The following is a 22,904-nucleotide window of genomic DNA, read 5'->3' on the forward strand; positions in this document are numbered from 1 at the left end:
ACATGGCACCAGGGACAGAATGTATATATATATATATATATATATATATGTCATCCTTTCTGAAATAGCAATTTAAATTAGTATGAGTGAGGTAACATCAAACCACAAAGGATCATGAATCCTGAGTGCTAGGGAAATGATGTGAGATCAGGGAGGGCAAAGACTTCCACAAGTTCTTTGCTGAGTGTTGAGTAATGTGGCTCCTCTATAAATAGCCCCTGATGGGAAGAGCTGAGTGATTAACTAGAAATTTGTGCGCCCTTTGGAAATATTTCAGAAAGGTTCTCCTGTAGCAAGACTTTTACCCCTTAACTTTAAAAAGTCTCAAATGCTTTCAAATTATTTACCTTGTGAAGTAGGAAAGGCAACTCTTATTCCCCACATTGTAGATAAGGTGGCACCTCAGGAACAGAGTGGTGAAATGACTTGCTCAGGGGTCCCAAGGTTGGAATTCGGTGCTGCCTGACTTTCACCTGGTTTGAGGGCTCACCAGGCTGCATCTCCATGAGAACCGTTTCTTTGGAGACTTAGAGCAGATAAGTCTTGAGGAGAAAGGTGCCTGTCCTCTCAGTTCTTTCCCGGGCTTTGCCGGTAAATACTTCCTGTCACCATGTATTTGCCTTTTTGTCCATGAGGCAATTAATTCTTCCTGAATGAAGCTGAGGGAGATCCCTGCTTCAAAGAGGGCAGCTTCAGAGATTTGGCCCCAGGGAAGTGAAACGGAGGGTGAGAAGGTAATTTTGAACAGAGGAACAGCATTTGGGATCAGACTCCATTGGTGGAAGCCCCGTCTCCCCAACCCTCAGGTTTATTTTCTATCACTTCACCCTGTTCTTCTTCTTCACAGAACGTCTCTCAGTTGGAACTGGACATTTGCTAGGTACATTTATTCTCCATCTCTCCTAATAGATGATAAGCTCCAAAAGTGCCGGGGCCTGTCTTTTGTACACCAGTACCTACTCAACTCCTGGCACGGTGCTTGGAACAAAATAGGTGCTCGATAAATATTAGGGAGATAAATGAGCACTTGGAAATAATGTGAGATCAATGAGGTCCGAAAGGAGCCCAAATCTTCAGTCCTCCTACTGCTGCAGGTGTGGTTCCCAGGCCTGAGGGGTCCTGGGGACAAGTTCTCCCTAAGCGGCGCGGCTGTCTCTCCCGGGGCGGGAGCCCGGGTTGCAGGTCCGGGATGCGCCGGCCGCGCAGAGGGGCGCGCCCAGAGACCCTGGCCGCAGCCATTTCCTGCTCTTTGTGTGACAGCCGCAACGGCGAAGGGGCGGGATACCGGGGGCGGAGGAGGAGCCGCGGCGGGTGGAGGGGCGGGGCCGAGGGCGGGGCCCAGCGCGGCCGCAGCGGAGCGGAGCCGGGCAGAGCATCCTGCGCCCCGGCGCGGGCCACCGCAGTAGCCTCGGGCCGCTCCCCTAGACCTGCCGCAGACCCAGGTAAGCGGTGCTGGCAGGCCTTGGGGCCGGCGTGGGGACTGGGATGCTGCTGGGGATGGCGACGCGGCCGTAAGAATGCTCGAGGGGCCGGCACCTCTTCTCCCAGCCCCGGGGGTGTGCTCAGCACGGCGGCTGGGCTGGCGCGGCCTGGGGGCCCTCGAAGCCCCCGGAGGCTGGGCCTCCGGCCCGGAACAGCTCCCTGCCCCCTCCGGCCCACCCTGGGCCCCGCGGCGCGTACCCCCTGCGGGAGGCGCCGACGCACGGCGGAGCTGGGGCGCGGCGGCTGTGGCAGCAGCAGCAGGTGCGCGGCCTGGGCCGGAGCCGCCGGCCGGGGAGGAAGCGGCGCTCATCACGAGCATCGGAGACACCTGCAGCGGCCGCGAGCCTGGCGGCGGCGGCGGCGGTCTCCCCGCGCTCAGGTACTGCAGAGCGCCGGCCGCCGCCTCTGCCGCTCCGGCCACCATCGCCTCCCGCAGGGCCAGCAAGAACCGCCTGGGCCCGCCTGGCAGCCGCCTCGGGCACACAGAGCCCTTCAGTGAACGTGAGATGGGTGGGGCGAGGGGCGAAGAGGCGGCGTTTGGGGGTGAGGGCTTTAATGAGAGAGGAGGCACGCCTGACCTGCTTTGAAACCTTCCGGCCTAGCTCGCCCTCCCTCCCGGCTTCTGGGGGCGGGGGAGGAGGTAGGGGAAAGGAGATGAGTGGGCTGACTCCTGGGGAAAAGGTTGGGTTTTCATGAGCTCTGAACAATCGGGAAGATGCCTACCTGTCAGTAGTAGGCTTCTGCTTTTCAGGGCAGCCCTCCCCCTCCATGGGTATACACCGTCTAAAAAGGAAGAGAAGGCCTGCTCTCCGTGTGCCAGTGGGGACGGCGGCGGGAAGTATGGTCCGAGAGGAGTATGGTTGTATTGAGAACCTGGCAGAGAAGGACGCTGGGACTGCCTAGGTGCCCTCCCCAGCCCAGGGAATTTGACCTCTGCTTGCCTAGTTTCCCCAGCACAGCAGAAAGACTCACCAAGGGCTGATGGGCTCTTACAGCCAGGCCAAGAAGGGGACAAGTATCTTTTCTTGCCAGGTCCTGGGCACCCCCTACCTGTGTCCCCTTTAGGGGGACACAGGCCCTGTTGCAAGCCATTCTGGCAACCATGAGATCACAGATGTTGGAGGGCAAAAATCTAGGTTCACATCCCTGGCAGGATGGTGAAGGCCTTGAAGGTTGTTTTCTCCACCATCAGACCTTCCTTCTCTGTGACCCTCCCTGAGACTGCCCACCTCCAGTTCCATACACTGTCCTGTGCTCCACCATCCCCCCACCCATTCTCCTGTGTCAAAAATTGTTTTCAAGAAAGGAGCCAGTGAACACATTTATCCTCAAGAGCTAAATACACAAGAACTTCCCATTAGACCCAGGAGGTGTTTTAGAAGTCATCTGACCAGAAAGGAAACAGAGGCTTAGAGGCATTTTAATGGGAAACAACGCTTTAAGTAAATAATATTTGATATCTCTAATGGTGGAATTTCAGGTAGTGAGCTGGAAGTGGGAGTGGGGAGCTGGGTAGCAATTTTGGGGAACAGCTTGATGAAATGACAACATTTAGCAGCTGTCAGCTCTGTTTGCTGGCTGCAGGGGCAGCTTCAGCCCTAAGGGCAAAAATACCATAGGAGTAGTGTGTGTGTGTGTGTGTGTGTGTGTGTGTGTGTGTGTGTGTGTGTGTGTGTGTGTGTGTGTGTGTGTGTGTGTGTGTGTGTAACTGGTCAGGGGTTACTGTCACTAGAGGGTATTGTGGAGTGCCCAGTGTACACTTGGAGGAGGTGAAACTTTCCTATAGAGAGTTACTTGTTGGCACTGGCTACCATCTGCCAGGGCAGCTCCGAGGCCACAAGGAGAGTGTGTTATTGCTCACAAAGCCAGTCCCTCTGGCTAGCTCTGCAGGCTGAGCCTCTGGCTGGGGGCATTAGCGCTCTGCTCACTAAGCTTCTTTATTATATTTCCTGGCCAGTTCTGACTGGTTCTGCAGGCACCCAAGCCTGCCTTATTCAGTCCCTGCTAGTAATGGAAAAGGAAAAACTCATTTTAGGTATTAGGCCAATAGTAGGGTGTAAAATCCACCAGGATCGGAGAGTTTTACTCCAATCAAATCAGAGGCTGGCCCAGAGAAGGCAGTAGGCAAGAATTTAAAAACTGGAAAAGGGTCTCGGGGGAACAGTACATGTCCCCTGTGATATATCACGCCCTCTCAGACATTCAGTGGGCCTCCGCTGCCGTCATTGATCAGCAAGCCGAATTAGGTGATGAATAGGCAACAAGCTAATTGACATTGGGAACCGCACTCCTGGAAAACAGTGCCGAGCAGTCTCCATGTTTGAGGATCAGCCTACACTCTCAAAGAGGTTTCTTTTGGCCGCTGTTGGCCCCAGGGTTCCACCAAGAGCTGCACAAAATGGCCTTTTATAGCCTCCATGTGGCCACTGTAACAATGTGTCTATTTCTTTACTGGCAAGTATTAATTATTCACTTGTAGTTGATGAAACCAGGCATCAGTCACCTCATTGGAGCCTTTGTAAAAGGCCTTTGGTCTTATTGTTCTGAGGAGCAAAGCTAAGCCTAGGGTCCAGAGGATGGACCCTGCATTAGTAGCGGAGGTGGGGCAAGAGGGTAGAGCATACTGTCACCTGGGGCAGTGACACGGTGCGCCCGCAGTGGTGGGGGAGGAGCTGGTACTTAATTGGATGCTCTGGTAAACAAGGGATGCACGCAAATGGTCTGTAGAGTGTCTAGCACATAGTACTATTATGTTTATATGTTTATCATTATAATGTATTAATTACATAATCATTAAGAATATGGCTCATGCCACATTATATATTGTGTGTCAATCTAAAAACACAGATCTTTTATTGTTGTCATTGTTGACTCTGCTAAAGGATTCAGTGACCTTAGAAGGCCTCCCACAGTGAAGGTTCCGCCCTGGTCACTCAGCAGACACCTCATTGCTGGTGGCCATGTCCAAGAACAGCACACCTGCGAGTTGGCTGGTGTAAGTCTTCATTGCTGGGGATGAGGAGGGATAGTTTGATCCCTGCTAAGAGGAGTCCCAGTTGGGGGAAGGAGGTGTCATCAACCCCAAGTTCTTACCAACTCTTCTACCTCCAGAGCCTTCCTGGATTTTGCTTTTCCCAGGGGAGTTGGTCTCTGTGACCAAGGAACCCAGCCCCAGGTTGACCTGCAGAAGGTAGCCAAAGAAAGCGTGGTAAGCTGTGGTGTCAGCAAGGGCCTCAGCTGGGAAGTGCTCCTGAGTAGCACACTGAAGGTGGGTACAGCTGCAGTAGGAAGAGAGAAGGGGGAGGGAATATGCCCAGCGGAAGCCCAGAGGTAGTTCTCACATTTCAACACAGATCGGGAAGGACCTCTTCCTCTGTGTACATTCAGCATTTTGCAACCCAACCAAAAATGTTGAAGGCATGCTTTGCTTCCCCCTGCGGACAAAGCAGTACTGTGGTCTTTGGACACAAGATTTATTCCTGACTTGCTGTGTGCCGTTAAATCAGCCACTACCTCTCTGACTTTGAAAATTGGGGAACCGAAAGCAGCCTGCGCAGCTTGTTACCTACCTGTTGGCCACGGGAGCCTGTGGATGAGATAATGTTTGTAAACTTCAGGCTGAGAAGAAAAGGCCCTGGAAACAGGGGAGAAGGAGGTTCCTGAATGTATGGCTCCTTTGGATGGCTGCCCTCCATTCCTAAAGGAACAATTTATTAATTATATACTGTGTGTCAACTTAAGAAGACAAATCTGTGGTCTCTCTGCACCACTGAGCCAACTGAAAGGGACACTGAAAGGCACTTTGTGATTCACAGATTCTGTCAAGGACCCTGGATGGTCTTGTCTGTACAAAGACACTTCAGAATTCGGTCAGTGCGTGTGGGACGCTTCCCAGGATGCAAAGATGTTGGGTACTGGCTGCCTAGCCATGGCCACTATGCTAAGCACTGTGTGTGATGTGCCTCAAAGGACCACCATTCAAGCCATACTTCTTGGACCCTGGCAACAGAGGCAAAAACAAATTGGGTACAAATTCTTGAAAGAAATTGTTTTGAGAAGGCAGAGGTTGGGTTCAGGCAGAATTTCTTGCAGGGATCATTCTGGCTGAGTGGCATTTTGATAGACTTGCAGCAACTCAGGAACAGTACAAGCAGAGAGGAAAGTAAACGTGACCCGGAGAGCTGCGCGATAAAGACCCAACGATGACTTATCAATAGGTCTTTTGATTTTGTGTTTCCATTATCATTAGGCCATCTTAGGGTAGTGGTTCTCAGACGTTCATCTCTCCGTGGAACAGAGAGACGTTTAGTGTGTCCGTGGTGTGTGGTCTCTGTCTTCTAAATGAGGCAGGAGATGAGGTCCTCTGCAGAAGTTAAAGGTGGTGGACTGGTTAGGAAAGTGCGGGAGATGTCTGGAGATTTGGAACAGCTGTCTTTGTGGGTGGAATAAGAAATCAAATGGGGATGAATGAGAGCATTGTCTAACTTTACTCAAGGCCCAGCTGAGATCAAAGAGAATCTGCAGGGCTGACCCTCATAGAAGACACTCAGTAACTCAGTGTTAAGTGAAGGGATACCTGAGAATGACTTTCTATTTGTGCTTTTAAATTGTGATGGCTTAAGACCGATTCAGGCAAGGTATGAATGGTGAGACAAGAATTCAAAACTCAGGGTCAGCCATCAACCTCCAAGTATGCTATACCTTCATATGAGAAAGAGAAATGAAGTTCTGTTTTTTATTTTTTGAGGTGGAAACTGTATGACAGGAGAATTTTCTAAATATATCTCTTCAGATTCTTACAGTAATAAGGCTGACTTAGATATGGTACCTTAGGGGACCATGATGTTTAAAATTTTTTTTTTTTAATCAGAAGATAATGAATTTTGGCCATTGGCTCTTGTATTCAACAAATAGTTCATGAAGTGTTAATTAAGCAAGTAATGCCTAGGATGTGCCCAGCTCTGTGCTAGTTGCTATGGGTCAGACCCCCACAAAAGATGACAGTTATCCTTGTCATTTTTGGTGGTGCAAAGAATTAGTAAAATATAAAGCAGTTTATAATGCAATAGGAAATTATGGACTCCAGACTGTGAGTGCTATGGGAATCCAAGAAATGAAGGTTGTGGTGGAGTTTGGCTGGTCAGACCTTCATGGAGGGGGCCTGTCTTGACTTGGGCCTTGACAGTGGTCAAAGGTAGGACATGAGAAGGGGAGAGGACAGTCCACTAGGGAGCAGAGAGAGTTTGAGCAAAGGCACAAGGCAAGAATGTCCATGGGCAGGTTTATGGCACCGTAAGTACTCTTGCCACAGTGGACATGTCGTGTTGGGAAGCATAGTCTTGAAGGACGTCCTTTGGATGGAGTGTCCCATTTATAGTCACAGTCATTTGCTTTTGAGTTGGAATGACTCTGAGAGAGGTTCAAGTTCAGTGATTCCTAACTAGTTGTTTTTGGGTTTGCTTTTGTTTTTTCCTAAGTACATTTGATGGACAGTGTCTACATACTCAGTACATCACACCCAGCAGCCATTCCCCTCCCCAGCTCTACCCCATTTTCTCCCACTCAAGAAAAGAGATGAACATGCAAACAATGATACCATGGGAGGACTTTGAACCCCCCCTCACACATAATAAAAAGCACCTTGTTTGCAAACCTCACTAGTCAAACTGTTACTGGGACAAGTTGCCGCAATAACCTTCGCAACAGAGGTTTTGCCGTCACGGTTGAGAAGCACTACTAGACCAGCCTTCATATTTTACAGACAGAGAAATTGCCCTTTTAGAGTGAGGGAAAGTGTGGTTTGAGGGTCTATGTCAGTCTGCAGGCTGAGCCACATTCGAGTTGCAACTTCACATCCATGAAGCTGAGGTTTGCATGCCCCGAGCTGGTGGTCGAACTGAAGTCTTGCTCTTTGTTTCCACAGCAGATGGAATGGCTTCCCTTTCTGAGTTTTAGCAGGTGCCTCTGAAAGGCAGCTTCTCTCCCCAGATACAAGTCACGTTGCTGCCCCTCCTGTGGTGCCCTGTCACAGGCCCCAGCGGGAGCAAATCAGCAAGCTGCCTTCTGTGGCATGACCTCCCCTCCCAAGAGGGTGGGATCTGCTGGGTTGGGTCGTCAACGCAAAGGCCTCCTCGACCCTGGCAACACAGGAAGCAGCTGAGTGAAACGGCGAATGGAGTGGCAAGCCCTTTAGCCCCGCCAGGATCTTCTTCTTTGCTGTAAACAAACAGGAGGGTAGGCCTTCTCCAGAGACCCAAGTCGAGGCTGACTTGGACTTCTCTGCTGTGACCTCAGGCCCCCTGTGTGGAGAGAAGCTGCAAGTGACGGGGCCTCTGGGCCTAGGAGCCCCACAGGGAGGGACTTACATAGCAAAGGCTGCCTGAGACAGAGCAGTGGACTGGCCAGCTGTCTGACTGCCAGCAAGGAAGCCTTGAGTTGTTGTCTTTTAAAGTAAATTTTAAATTCTTGATCAAAGCAATACCCGCACATGCTTCAAAGAATCAAATAGTATTGAAAGACTCACCGTGAAAAACAAGCATCCAGTGCCCACCTCCCCCAGAGGCTGCTGCTTTTAACTCACCATTTCTTCCAGTAGTTGCCTCCAGATCTCTAAATGATATGCTTATGCTGCTACTTCTTGATTTATCTATTCTGTGTGTCATCTGTTCACTTCCTGCTGTGATGGATGAAGATTTCGCCTTCTGACACCATCCCCCTCTCTCCTCTGCCCTCATCTCCCAATATAGTAAGAGCTCTGTTTTAACCCAAATCATGTTTAAAACATCTACCTTATTGAGACGTGTAAGTGATGACCACGAGAGAACCAAGTAATGTCCTTCGATTGTAGTATTTCCTTTCTTACATGGATTTTTGTTTTACTGCAGAATTCTTCCTCCCTCCTTCCCTCCCTCCCTTCCTTCTTTCTAATATTCCTCTTTTTCTTTTGCGGCACTGTCATATCAGTTGTGTCAGGTCCCCTTGTCTTCCCAGGAAGTTGCAGTGTTAGCCCAGCTCAGCCCCGAACTAGCCAAGGGACCCTGCCCAAGTCCTCTCGTGTCTCGACCTCAGTGTCCTTATAGTAAAAAGAGAGCTCAGGCAGGAGGCTAGAGACCCATCTTGTCCTCATTCTAAACCTCAAAGCCCATCAGCCCACCTCAGAGATTTGTATGTCTGAGGAGTCTCTCCTCCTGGGCGGGGCAACCCCAGGCGCTGGCAGGTGGCAGTGCCACAGAAACAGGCCGGGGATGGGCCTGCTTCAGGCCCTGCCTCATGGTGGTTCGCTCACCCTGGTCTAGGGGCTGCTCCCTGGGGTAGTGCGGCTGCGTCTCTTGCTTTCTCTTCCCTGTTCATTTTCATTCAGCACAGTCTCTGCATGTAGGGGCAGCATCATACTCCCCAGACTCCCCAAGCTCCTGCCCCAGCTCCAGCTCTCTTTGCCCCACTCCCGCTTATGTTACATATACGCAAAGTTCCCCAAAAGTGGTCATACAAATACTAACATTTTTTGGTAAAAGCTTTATTGAGGTATAGTTCACATATTGTACAATTCACCCATTTAAAGCATACAGCTCAGTGACTTCCAGTATATTCAGAGTTGTGCAACCATCATCATGGTTAATTTCCATCACATTTTCATCGCCTCAGAAAGAAACCTCATACCCTTTAGCAACACCACCTATTTCCCTCAATCTCTACCCTGAGGCTAGGCAATTACTAATCAACCTTATATCTCTATAGATTTGCCGATTTGGGGCATTTCCTTTAAAAGGTATGTTATGCTTCTTTCACTTAATATAATTTATTGTTTCCAGAGTTCATCTACATTGTAGCATGTATCCATAATTCATTCCTTTTTGTGGCTGAGTCATAGTCCATGGTATGGATATACCATATTTTATTCATCTGTTCATCCGTTGATGGATATTTGAGTTGTTTCCCCTTTTTGTCTATTACAAATAATGCTACTATGAGCATTCATGTACAAGTTTTTTTGTGAATATATATTTTTAGTTTTCTTAGGAATATACCTAGGAGTGGAATTGCTGGGTCTTATGGTAACTCTGTGTTTAAAAACGTGAGGAGGGGGCTTCCCTGGTGGCGCAGTGGTTGAGAGTCCGCCTGCCGATGCAGGGGACATGGGTTCGTGCCCTGGTCCGGGAAGATCCCACATGCCGCGGAGCAGCTGGGCCCGTGAGCCATGGCCTCTGAGCCTGCGCGTCCAGAGCCTGTGCTCTGCAACGGGAGAGGCCACAACAGTGAGAGGCCCGCGTACCGCAAAAAAAAAAACAAAAAAAAAAAGGTGAGGAGGGACTTCCCTGGTGGCACAGTGGTTAGGAATCAGCTTGCCAGTGCCGGGGACACAGGTTCGATCCCTGGTCCAGGAAGATCCCACATGCCGCAGAGCAACTAAGCCCATGCGCCGTAACTACTGAGCCTGTGCTCTAGAGCCTGCGAGCCACAACTACTGAGCCTGTGTGCCAGACCTACTGAAGCCCATGTGCCTAGAGCCCGTGCTCCGCAACAAGAGAAGCTACTGCAATGAGAAGCCCGTGCACTGCAACGAAGAGTAGCCCCCACTCACTGCAACTAGAGAAAGCCTGAGTGCAGCCACGAAGACCCAACGCAGCCAAAAATAAATAAAATTAAAAAAAAATTTTTTTTTAAACGTGAGGAACTGCCGTACTGTTTATCAAAGTGGCTGTACTATTTTACATTCCTACCAGCAATGAATGGCGGTTCCAATTTCACACCCTCACCACTTGTACTTACCTGTCTTTTTGCTTATAGCCATTTTAATAGATGTGAAGTAATATCTCATTGTGGTTTTGATTTGCATTTCCCTAATAACTAGGAATAATAATCATCTTTTAATGTGATTATCGGCCATTTGTATAACTTCTTTGGAGAAAAGTCTGTTCAGATCCTTTGCCTATTTTTAAAATTGGGTTGTCTTTTTATTATTGATTTTAAGAGTTCTTTATATATTCTCCATGTTTAGCAGATATATGATTTCCAAATATTTTCTCCCATTCTGTGGATTGTCTTTTCACTTTTTTTTTTTTTTTTGGCCATACTGCACAGCTTGTGGGATCTTAGCTTCCCAACCTGGGATCGAACCTAGTCCCCAGCAGTGAAAGCGGTTAAGTCCTAACCACTGGACCTCCAGGGAATTCCCTCTTTTCACTTTTTTGATGATGTCTCTTGAAGTACAAAAGTTTTAAATTTAATTTTGATGATGTGTAGTTTTATCTATTTTTTATTTCATTGTTTGTGCTTTTGGTGTCATTACATATTCCAAAGTCACAAGTGTTTACTCCTGTGTTTTTCTCCTAAGAGTTTTATAGTTTTAGGTATTACATTTAGGTCTTTGATCCATTTTGAGTTAATTTGTTATGTGGTGTGAGGTAGAGGTTAAACTTCATTCTTTTGCATGTGGATGTCCAGCTGTCCCACAACCATTTGTTGAAAAGAGTATTTTTTCCCCATTGAATTGTCTTGGCAACCTTGTCAAAAAATCAGTTGACCATAACTGTTATCTTTGGATTCTCAATTCTGTTCCATTGATCTATATTTCTGTCCTTATGCCAGCACCACACTGTTTGATTACTATAGCTTTGTAGTAAATTTTTACAACAAGAACTGTGCATTGTCCAATTTTGTTCTTTTTCAAGATTGTTTTGGCTATTCTAGGTGGGTCCCTTGAATTTCCATATGAATTTTAGGATCAGTTTGTCAATTTCTGCACAGAAGCCAGCTGGGATTTGAATAGGGATTACGTTGGATTTATATCAGTTTGGGAAGCATTGCCATTTTAACAGTGTAAGTCCAATCTATGAAAATGGGATATCTTTTCATTTATTTGGGTTGTTTTTCATTTTTTCAACAGTCTTCTACAGTTTTCAGGGTATACATTTTACAATTCTTTTTGCTATATTTATTCCTAAGTATTGTATTATTTTTGATGCTATGGTATATAGAGTTGCTTTCCTAATTTCATTTTTATATTGAGCATTGCTAATAAATAGAGATAGAATTGATTTTCCTTATATTCTTATATCCTGCAACTTTGCTGGACATGTTTATTCATTCTAATAGTTTTCTAGTGGATATTTTTGGATTTTCTACATACAAGGTCATATCATCTTCAAATAGAGATAATTTTACTTCTTCCTTTCTAATGTGGACATCATTTATTTCATTGCCTTTCCTAATTCTGATATCCTGGCTAGAGCCTCCAGCACAATGTTGAATAGAAATGGAGAGAGTGGAGCTCTTCGTCTTCTTCCTAATCCTGGGGGAAAGCATTTAATCTTTCATCATTAAGTCTGATGTTGGCTGTAGCTGTTTTTGTAGCTGCCCTTTATCAGGTTGAGAAAGTTACCTTCTGTTCCTAGTTGGTTGAGTGCTTTTATTATGAAGGAGTGTGAGTTTTGTAAAATGCTTTTTCTGTATGTGTTGAGATGATCCTGTGGGATTTGTCGTTTATTGCATTGATATGGCTTATCACGTTCATTGATTTTTGGATGTTAATGTTAAACCAGTCTTACATTCCAGGGTGAATTTCACTCGGTCTTGGTGTATAATCCTTTTATGTGTTGCTGGATTTAGATTTTGTTGGGGGGACTAACATTTATGATGCACTTTCTACCTACCAACTACTGTTTTTACATGGGATAACTCAGTTTTCAAAGCATATGAGGTAGGAACTATTATTATTCTTCATATCAAAATGAAGCACGTGAGGCTCAGAAACATTATGCTGTCTTCCCAAGGTCACACAGCCAGGTAGCGGCAGAGTCAGGACTCTAGTTCACTACCACACTAAACCACCTCTAGTGAGCATATCAATGGTGGACGTGAGATGATTTTCACATGACACTCAGACCTGTGTTTGTTTTCATTGTTTTTTATTTTTTGTAGTTTCCCTCTGCTTCTCTATTAGTGATTATGATATAAAGCTTTCTTCTAAAATATATTTATAAAGTGGAAACAAAAAGTCTATTTAGAAAAAATACTAAGTAAATAATTGTACAGGCAGTTTATGGATGTGACTGCATATTCTGTATTGATTTAAATTATGTTATTAATAATGAAGGAGAAGGAATGGAAACTAGAAATGAGGACATGCTAAGTCATCTCTTTCCTCCCGTGTTGTCGGGGAATTCAGGTATGTTCATGCATTCTTTCATCCATCCAGTACTTCCCCGGTGCCTCATCTTTCCTTGGCACCCTACTAAGGTCTCCAGGGTTTTCAGTGATGGGTAAGAAATGGTCTCTGGCTTCAGGGAGCTTGCACATGCACACGTCGTTCTGCTCTGGTTCGGGGGCAACATATATTTTATTTCGTGGGCAAACTCAGATTGAGTGCTAGTGGCCACTTGCAGTTTTGTATTTCACAAGAAGGATTCTGAGGCTACCCGTGGACTCATTGAGAAATAGAGACGTTATCAATGAGCAGCATTTGCCCTGGTATGGGAAGAAGAAGTAGCAGTACTTTGGAATTTTTTCCTTGCTCAGTCAAATGCTGCTCCAAATGTTTTTTTTGAGGGGGACAGTCTAAGCCTCCCTTATATTTATTTTTATATATTTATTTTTATATATTTATTTACTTATATATTTTTTATTTGCAGATATAAATATACATATGCATTTATTTTTTTAAACTTTATTTTTATTTATTTGTTTTAGTTGCTTTCTAGCTGGAGAGATTTACAGACAAGGAGAATATTTCTTGGGCTCTCATGAAACCCAAAGGTGACAGTTACCTAATCTTTAGGCTTGACAGAGTCTTACTCTTCAGAGGAAGGAAAAGGCAGCCAAGTTGGAAAAAAAAAGAAAGTAAAGTGCTTGGTACCTTTCAAAAAGGTACAAAAGTGGTGCAGTCTAGAAGAAAGGGCTTAGAATTGGGAGTCGAGATATCCCATTTCTGCCCTAACTCAGTCACTAGTAGTGACCATGTGACCGTGAATGAACGTTTTCATTTCTTAGCAACAGTGTGTCCTCCCTAGAAAAACAGCAAACATAACACCTGTCCCCTCGAACCTGCAAGGGTGTTATGATTGAGGAAATCAAAATGAAAGATCTGTAGAGTTAAGAATTAGTGTAATATTTCTGATGCCTTGCTTTTGTGTAGGAGAGTTGTTGCAATGTTTAATTCATCCATTCGCTCTCTTAAAAAGAGGCCATCCGACTAGCTAATATTTCCCGAGTGCTTGCTGTGTGCCTGCTGTTGGGCTGAGCATTTCACGTGCTGTAATGTTATATAATCCTCATAATAAATCACTGAGGGCAGGGACTATTATTAATCATCGCCCTTTTACAGATAAGGAAACGGAGGCTCAGAGAGGTTAAGGAACATACTTATGGTTATGCAGCTAGGAAGTAACAGATGGTGGATATGAACACAGAACTCGAGCTTACCCACCATACTTAGCCTAGTTTTCCATGTCATTAAACCTTCTGACTTTTTTCGTTTTTCTTCCAGAAAGTCAGTCAGAAAATAACAATGCAGATCTTTTGCTTAGAGAATAGCAACCTGCATTCCCAAAGCCAGGCTCTCTTAGTGCCCATCCTGCGTCTGTGAGGCCCCTTGCTTCTTGTTCAGGATCTGTCAGTCATCTCAGTGGGGGCGTGGAGGGGTGGAGGGGTGGAGGGGTGGAGAGGGTCGGGCACGGGGCCTACAGGACCTTCTCAGAAGCAGATTGCCCGATAGCCCGGTGTTATTACTACTCGGTGAAACCAGGCCCCTGAGTTTCCGTTTGTTATGAAGATGCTGAATTTAAATCTGCCATGAATGCCCCACATTGCAGGTTGCAGCTGTGTCTGGTAAATTGTGCTCCCAGAACAGTGTTAGTTTTTTTAATATTTTATTAATTTCTCTTGCAAAGTGACAAAATGACCACGTGGTGGTAGACTCAATATTAAGAATTCTCCTCCTTTGGAAGATTGCATAACAGGCAGGACATTTGCGCTGGAAAAGAAGTACTTCTTTTCATGTATACCTCTGATAAAATTTCCGGAATGTTTTTTCTTTCTGACTGATGTGGAGTTGGCAGTGACTTCTAGCACTTGGGCTAAAAATGTCTGATTTCCTTCTCCCTTAGGCAGTGAATGATCTACAAAGAAACAGAGAAATCCATTAGAGAAGCTGTATTTGTAATGGAAATAAAGACTTCTAATTTATTGGCTCTGTAGGTCGTTCGCTTATTGATTCTGATCAAGGGAAGGACGGGAGTATTATTGTGTTAAAGGGGAAAATCTTAAGGGTTATTCTGGTAAATGAGTATTTTAGAATCTGAGAAGCTTAGAAGAAACCCAGGTTATAGGAGGAAGGAGAAGGTAAAGATCATAAGTAGGAGTCAGGGAAGATGAAGGAAGGGAAGACAGATTAGAACTGGGATTGTATACATTGAGCTGGGAGTTTTTATGGAACATTTCTGACATATTTAAAATTGGAGGGACTTCCCTGGAGGTTCAGTGGTTAAGACTCCGAGCTTCCATTGCAGGGGGCCCAGGTTCAAGCCCTGGTCAGGGAACTAAGATCCCACATGCTGCGTGGCATGGCCAAAGATAAAAGTAACATAAAATTGGATAAAAAATTATCATAAATCTCTGTGTGTAAGCATCACACAGGATTGATTTTTTTTTTTTTTTGCGGTACGCGGGCCTCTCACTGTTGTGGCCTCTCCCGTTGCGGATCACAGGCTCCGGACGCGCAGGCTCAATGGCCATAGCTCACGGGCCCAGCCGCTCCGCGGCACGTGGGATCCTCCCGGACCGGGGCACGAACTCGTGTCCCCTGCATCAGCAGGCGGACTCTCAACCACTGCGCCACCAGGGAAGCCCAACAGTTATTAACTTTGGCTGATTTTGTCTCATTTATTTCTCACTCTTCCCCCATCTAATATGATTTGGAAGCAAACCCCTGTATCCTTTTATCCATATTTTAGTAGGTATTTGTCGAAGATAAGGACTATTTTAAAATATAACATCAATATTGTTGTCACATCTAAAAAATAGTAACAGTTTCCTTAATATTGTCAAATATTGAGTCAGTAACTAGCCAGAGAAATTTTCCTGTTTTCTCATATATGTTACAATTTCATCTTTATGGTGGTTTGTTTGAAATAAGATCCAAATGAAGTAAAACCATGTGATAGTCTAAGTCTCTTATCATCTATAACTTCCCCCTCCATCTCTTTTTTTTTTCCCTTGCACTTTATTTGTTAAAGATACTCAGCCATTTGTCCAGCAGACTTTCCCATAGATTGTATTTTACTGAGTACCTCACCGTGGTATGTTTTAACATGTTCTGTCCTCTATATTTCCTGTCAGATTGTATCAAAGGCTTGATTAGATTCAGATATTTTGTTTTGAGTTCAGCACTCTTTGTAAGGTGATGGTGTGTTTTTCCATCAGGAGGCACATAATATCTGGTTGTCCCTCATGTAGTGATGTTAGCAGCAGTTGGTGATCAGTGCCTACATCCATTTGTTCACTAGGGGTTGGAAGCTAGGGATATTTTAATTCTGTGAATATTTCTGGGGGAAAAAAAGAAATACCTTTATAAAGAGAAGCATCTCTCTCTCCTGCAATTCATTTATCCAGTTGTACAGTTGGTATAGGAAAGACTGGTTCAATGTTTGCTTCTTTCCTTTTATTTATTGATTTTCAACGTAAAAGTTGGTTCACAGGCATCCTCCAGCAGTAACAAAGGCATAAAACCAAGTTTTTGTTAAGTGTCTTTACGATCTCATGGATTCACATATATTTGATATTGTTTCAAGTCCCTTGAGTTGTGCTAACTGGTGCTCAGATCACCCCATCTTTGGCCAATGGAGGCTGCCTCAATTTGGCCCTTGGGTCCCTTTGACACAGCCCTGGTAGTCATAGATAAAGAGTCGCTTCTAGGCCTTTTTTTTTTTTTAATTTTATTTATTTATTTTTAACATCTTTATTGGAGTATAATTGCTTTACAATGGTGTGTTAGTTTCTGCTCTATAACAAAGTGAATCAGATATACACATACACACGTTCCCATATCTCTTCCCTCTTGCGTCTCCCTCCCTCCTCCAGGCCTTTCAAACCTAGGTTCCAAGCCCAGCTCCAGCACTTGCCAGCCCTTGACCTTGTAAAGTGACCTAAATTCTGAGCTTCTGTTTGCTCATCTGTAAAATGGGAATAATCATAGTACTTACCTTTATAAGGTTGATGCAAGATTAAAATAGCTGAGTGCTTGGCAGAGTGACACAGAGTAATGGCTTTAAAATGTTAGGTTTATTATTATTTGAATTAACGAAGAGAATTATTAGGGCTTTGGAGCTTACAGATCATTATGCCCTGGACAGTCATTAACCCTTCCTGCAAAATGGACTTAACATTAATGTACTAAAGAAGACAATCTTTTCTGTGGATTGGCAAATGGTTTTGCTGTAGAACTGAATGCCACACTTAGAATTCAGGGCAGAGAAGAGAGCAGAGGAAGCAGCATAGGTGTGGAGAGGGCCTGAAACCACCTCCGTGAGGCCAGGCACCTGCAGAGGGCAGAGGAGGCAGTCACCTCTGAGCCCCCGCCCCCCCCCCCCCCCCCGTGCCCTCATTGGATGTGGCCTTCACTGTTGCCATAGCGTGTGACAGGGAGGTGAGTTGAGAACTCAGTGAAGTGTGAAGCGGTAGTCAGCAGCTCAGCCCCATCTGCCCTCCCAGCCGGGCCTAAAGGAGACACAGGGGCAGCCTGCGTGGGGTGCACTCTGCAACTGTGTCAGCCCTTCACAGCCTGGGCCCAGCTCTGCCGTCGCTGGTCCTTTTCTGCCGTGGCCTCTGACACATTTCCTAATGAGTGAGGCAAATTCTCTGACACTCTGAGACTCCAGCCCTGAAGCAGGTCTCAGGCTTCCCTGGGATTAGGGATGGGGAGGGAGGGAGGGCGCTCTCCAGAGCACAGGCAGCCTTCTCCGTGTTTCCTCATTCGAATATGCTGAAGGGTTAGAAGTTGCTGCACTCCTTATTATTATGTTATTAACCTTTTTTTAAAACTCAGTTTTCAGATTTTTGTTCACCTAGTCTACTGTTTGTTTTGTTTTGCTGTTTTTTGCTTCATTTATTTCTGTTTTTGTAATTAGTAATCCCTGCATTCTCATTTTTGGGGGTTGATTTTTATCCTTTTTTAGGTTTTTGAGTGGAAAATTCAGTTCATTTAATTCTGCTTTCTTATTTCCTATGAAATGCATTCAGTTCTAAATATTTTACAATTTCTATTTGAATTCCTCTTCAGCTATGAATAACCTAGCAGTATGTTTTTTACAAATTTTCATAGATACGGAGTTTTTTCTTTGCTATAATTTACATTATTGATTTCTAAGTTTATTGCACTGTAGTCAGTGAATGTGACTTCTAGAAGGTCATATTTAGGGGAACTTGTGAGAACTTGTTTTATGCTCTAAATCATGATTTTTAATTAATGTTTCACGTATGCCTTAAAAAATGAGTATTCTGTTTGCTGAGTGCTGAGTTCTTAAAATAGCAGTTAGCTCCTGTTAGGTAGGTGCTGTTTAGAACCTCTTCAGCTTCACTGCCTGGCAAAGTTCTCATCACACCCGCTGTAGTCTGCCAGGGCCTGAGACACAAAAATGTCCATTTTGGGCTGATTTGTTTGGTGTGGCTCACAAAACATACCATATGTCCAGGCCAAGGAAGACAGTGACTCTAATGTTTTTGCAAATAAGGTTAAATTTGCTGGAGTCTGAATTCTTTGACTCCCAGCTTAATTTCACACTCTGGTTTCAAGCTGATAATCTTTGGCTCTCTCAATCATGGATGTTTGTGTTATGCAATAATTTAAGAGTGGAACTGATAAATATCTTCTTGAATAACAAAAACTGGAGGCTGACTTTGGCCCGTGTTCTAGCGTCAAGCATAATTTGAGGTCCTTTGCTCCTGGTCACTGTGGTTGTATGAGTGTCAACATAACTTCTCTGAGCCTTGTTTTTCCATCAGTTATGTGGATATGAGACCACCTGCCATCAGAAGGTTGTGGTGAGGCTCAGTCAAGGCAGTAGACATAAAAAAGTACTTCGTAAACTGTACAGAGATCCTCAGATGTCAGGCACGGGTTGAGGGCACCATGGGAAGAAGTAGCAAGTGGAAGCGGTCTCGGTGTGTGTTTCTTAACTCCCCGGGTTCTCTGGAAGGAGCCTGGACAGGGTGAGCTTGGGAGAAGTGTTTGAAGGCCCCTGAAACTCTCCGTTTCCTTCTCTTCCATCCCCCCCAGTGCGGACAACAGAAACTGCCGCCATGACCACCCACGTCACCCTGGAAGATGCCCTGTCCAACGTGGACCTGCTGGAAGAGCTGCCCCTCCCTGACCAGCAGCCATGCATCGAACCCCCGCCTTCCTCCATCATGTACCAGGTTAAGTCCTCCCAGAGCACCAGGGCCAGATGGTGGGGGGTGGGATCAGGAATTCTGGGGATCCCCTGAGAGGGTTTGCCCTGAAGGCAGAGGGAAGTGGGGTGCCTGCATCTAGAAGGTGAAAGGTCGTCAGCTGATGGAGTCCCTGCTGCGCTGGTGGAGCTGAGTGTAAGCAATAGACAAGCTAGTAAATGTACACCAGGGCTGTTTCTCTTCCCTCGGGGAAGGCTTGTTGATCCGTTCTGACCCCAAATACCTTCCCGGCTGTTCTTGCTGCAGCACCAACCAAGGTTTTGGCAGCTCTGACCTCATGAATTAAATATCGCAATTTAGAAACCCCTAGAGCCTGCCTGGGTAATTACTTTTCCTTCATGTATGTGACAAGAGGTCTTCAACTCCCCACAGCTGATAATGACTCCGGGAAGCCAGTCACAGTTGTTTTTTTTTGCCTGAGAGGCAAGCTTGTGACAAACTGTGATCGGATTGCTCAAAACCGAGATCCCACCTGGGTGTGGTGGGAAGGGCATCCGTGCAGCTGTAGTCATCCCTGCAAATAGACCCTGTCTGGGTGTGCTGGGCAAGTATACCATGTTATGAAAGAATTAGTTAATTGGAAATTTTTAGCTTTTTAGCTGTATTTGACCTTTTGAAAGTTCTTGGACTGCTAAATGAGACCGAATATAAGCGCATAGTCTATTTTAAATTTCATTCAATGGCTAGATTTATTATGCACATGCCTGAAGGTTCAACTCATCCACTTGGTTTATTCACATTTTCTAACCCAGATTAAATTTTAATTATGTAAATATCTTTTTTATTATTAGCAATGCAGCAAAGTATTTATAACAAATAAAAATTTCCCTGTAACTGTGTCTATATATATACACATATATATACCCACACACCTTTTTACCACGTATATATATAATTTTTTTTTTTTTAACCAAAAGAGAATGATACTGTATTATGTTGCTCTATGATTTGGCTTTTTTAACTTAAAATTTATTATGGGTATTTTTCCTGACAATACTGCTATGCTACCACACTGTATTTAACCACCACATAGTACTTATAAGATGAGCCCATTGTATGGATATACTATTATTTATTTAGCTTTTTGCTGTTAATGGATATTTGGATGGCTTCCAGTATTTTTATTAAAAGAAAATACTGCGGTTATTATTCTTGTACAGATGCATCTGCACCTCAGGCAAGTATTTTTGCAACTGCTGGATCAAAGCAGTGTACCTCTTCACCTTCTGTTTTAATATCTTCATCTTTCAAAAAATTTTTTTTACACAATTTTTAAAGTTATTACAAAATATTGGCTACATTCCCAGTGTTGTACAGTACAACCTTGAGCCTACTTTACATCCACTAGTTTGTACCTCCCTTTGCCCACCACTGGTAACCGCTAGTTTTTCCTCTATATCTGTGAGTCTGCTTCTTTCTAAAAAAAGAAAAAGAAAAAAAACACGTCTTCACTTTTAAGAGCTATTTAGGCTTGTCTGGTTTAAGCCTTTACTTCCGAGGCTCCCTGGGTAAACCTGATGACCCATGGGAAGCAGATGCAGGCCCTGGCTGTAGCCAGCTCCTGCCCAGTGGGATTCAGGGTGGGATTTCTTGGCGGAAGATGAGAGGGTGATGTGGGGATAGATTTCCACAGGGAACTCGGGCATTTGTTGGCAGCAGTTTACTCCCTGGACACCCAGCCACCTTGAACCTGTTTTCCAACCACCAAGTATTCCTGTTCTCTAATTCCTGCAGGCTAACTTTGACACAAACTTCGAGGACAGGAATGCGTTTGTCACAGGCATTGCAAGGTACATTGAGCAGGCTACAGTCCACTCCAGCATGGTAAGTCTCTGTGACCTTCAGGGACAGACGTGCCCCCTGCTGGTGGGGGCGGGGCTGTGGGCAGCTTCTCTGGCCAGGGGCATGTGCTCAGCTGTTCCAAGAACACTCTGCCTCAGATCCGTCTCCTCAAGCCCATCCTCATGCCCCACCCATCCCCTCTCAGCGCCTGGAGGCACACTGTTCCTATCTTCCAGCCTTGCAGATCCTGCTCACCTTTGGGGCGGAACTCTATTCCCACTGTTCACTTCCCTGAGCTTCTCTAGCTTTGGGGGTTAACAGTTGATTAGATCCTGCCTTTTTTTATGCTTTATAGATAGATTACTGGCTGTGTGGAATTTTGGCCCTTGACCAAAGCACAAAGTTTCTCAAAAAAGGTTTGGAGTAACACATTACTGGTGGCCTAAATCATTCACAAAGGGGGACCCGTTGTTTGATGGGTCTTGGTCTGACCCATCTGTGAGGGTACGCTTCCTTCTTGGGCTTTCATTGATTTCATCCTCATGCATCGCTGACATTTAAAGAATTCCAAATTTCTCATTCACTGGTTCTGCCTGTGGCTCAGTGGACCTTTCTCACTATATCAGCGATAGCCTAAAGCCTGTCTCACCACACCCTGCCCATTCATTCAATAAATGTTGTGTACCTGGTACCTGGAGAGACCCTGCTAAATGCTGGAGAGGGGGATATGCAAGGACAGATAGGGCTGGTCTTGGTTCTCAATGAGTCAAGTAGAAATAGACAGGCTTACCATTTATTGAACATTTTATGTGCAGATATTTTAAATGCATTGTCTTAATTAATCCTCACCTCAACCCTTTGAAGAAGGTTCTATTACAATACTCATTTTATGGGTGGGGAAAACTGAGGTCCAGAAAAGTTAAGTAACTTACTCAGGGTCCTGCCACTGACAAATGGCAGAGCTAAACCTAAATCTGTTTGGCTACAAAACCTGTGCTCTAGATGGCTCTTTGCAAACAAATAAAAATATACAAAGTTAAAGGTAAAAGGCATGGTGAAAGTTCAAAGTCTTTAAGGGGCCCTGAGAGGCTCAGAGAAAGCTTGATGAAGGAAGTGGGTTTTGAGTAGAGGCTTGTATACTGTACATACACACACATTATAACCACATATTATATATATATATATACACACACACACATACATATATAATATATGGTTATTATATATACATAATATATATGTTTTATATATATATATATATATACACCATATATAAATGGTACTTTAAACTATATAAGGTTTTCTTATACGTGGTATCATTGGAACCTTATAATAGCCCTGTGACTTGGAAAGAGATCATTATTCCCATTTTAGGGATGAGAAAACTGAGACCTAGAGAAGTTAATAAGCAGGTTGCTCATGATCCCACAATTAGTAAATCACAGGGTTGAACCTAGAATCCAGGACTTAAGATTCCCAGCCCTGATCTCTTTCCACTGACCTCTGCTGTCTCACACAATTAGAATTTTATCTGTCAGGGATGAGATGGAGAGCATCTGGCTGGTGGAAGCAGCATGAGGAAAGGCACAGAGGCAAAAGGCACAGAGACTGCCTGGGTTTGGACTGTGAAGTACATATAGGGAAATTCTTGGTGGTATTTATCAAAAATTAGATAAGCGTCAGTGCATAGAGGCTGTCTTCGTTTGATAGAGCTGCCATAACAAAATACCACAGACTGGGTGGCTTACATAACAAATTTATTTTCTCCCAGTTCTGGAGACAGAAGTCCAGTATCAAGGTGTCAGCAGGGTTGCTTTCTCCTCAGGCCACTCCGTGGCTTACAGACGGCCGCCTTCTGGCGATGTCCTCACACGGTCTTTTGTCTGTGCAGGCACATGTAAGGTGTCTCTCTGTGTGTCCAAATTCTGTCAGATTGGATGAGGGTCCTTAATGGCCTCATGTTAACTTAATCATCTCTTTAAAGGCCCTGTCTCCAAATATAGTCACATTCAGAGGTCCTGAGGTTAGGACTTCAACATATGAATTTCGCGGGGGGATCACAAGTCAGCCCATAATAGAGGGCTTTAATTCATTTAATCAAAAATCAGTAGCAATGGGAATTTTTCATTGATGGGAGAAATGTGAACAGAAATACACTTGAGGAATAAGTTTCATTTATCAGTTTTGTGCAGAACAAG

The 22,904-nt window shown here is 44.9% G+C and overlaps 1 protein-coding gene across 3 annotated transcripts in view; it reads left to right on the plus strand.

Moving 5' to 3' along the window:
* Positions 1-1,312: 1,312 nt before the first annotated feature.
* The window catches only part of CYFIP2 (cytoplasmic FMR1 interacting protein 2), a 131,683-nt gene continuing 110,091 nt past the window's right edge, over positions 1,313-22,904 (plus strand). For 2 of the 3 annotated variants that reach the window (XM_060296541.1, XM_060296543.1), the window contains exons 1-3: positions 1,313-1,442; positions 18,752-18,891; positions 20,659-20,748. In XM_060296541.1, coding sequence (XP_060152524.1) covers positions 18,775-18,891; positions 20,659-20,748 — 207 coding nt within the window. In that variant the 5' untranslated portion in view covers positions 1,313-1,442; positions 18,752-18,774. Of the gene's footprint in view, positions 1,443-1,840; positions 1,862-18,751; positions 18,892-20,658; positions 20,749-22,904 lie in introns of those variants that run through there. The other variant, XM_060296542.1, reaches the window with a different exon arrangement.

The sequence above is a fragment of the Globicephala melas genome, chromosome 3 (assembly GCF_963455315.2).
Source record: "Globicephala melas chromosome 3, mGloMel1.2, whole genome shotgun sequence".
Classification (NCBI taxonomy): Eukaryota; Metazoa; Chordata; class Mammalia; order Artiodactyla; family Delphinidae; genus Globicephala; species Globicephala melas.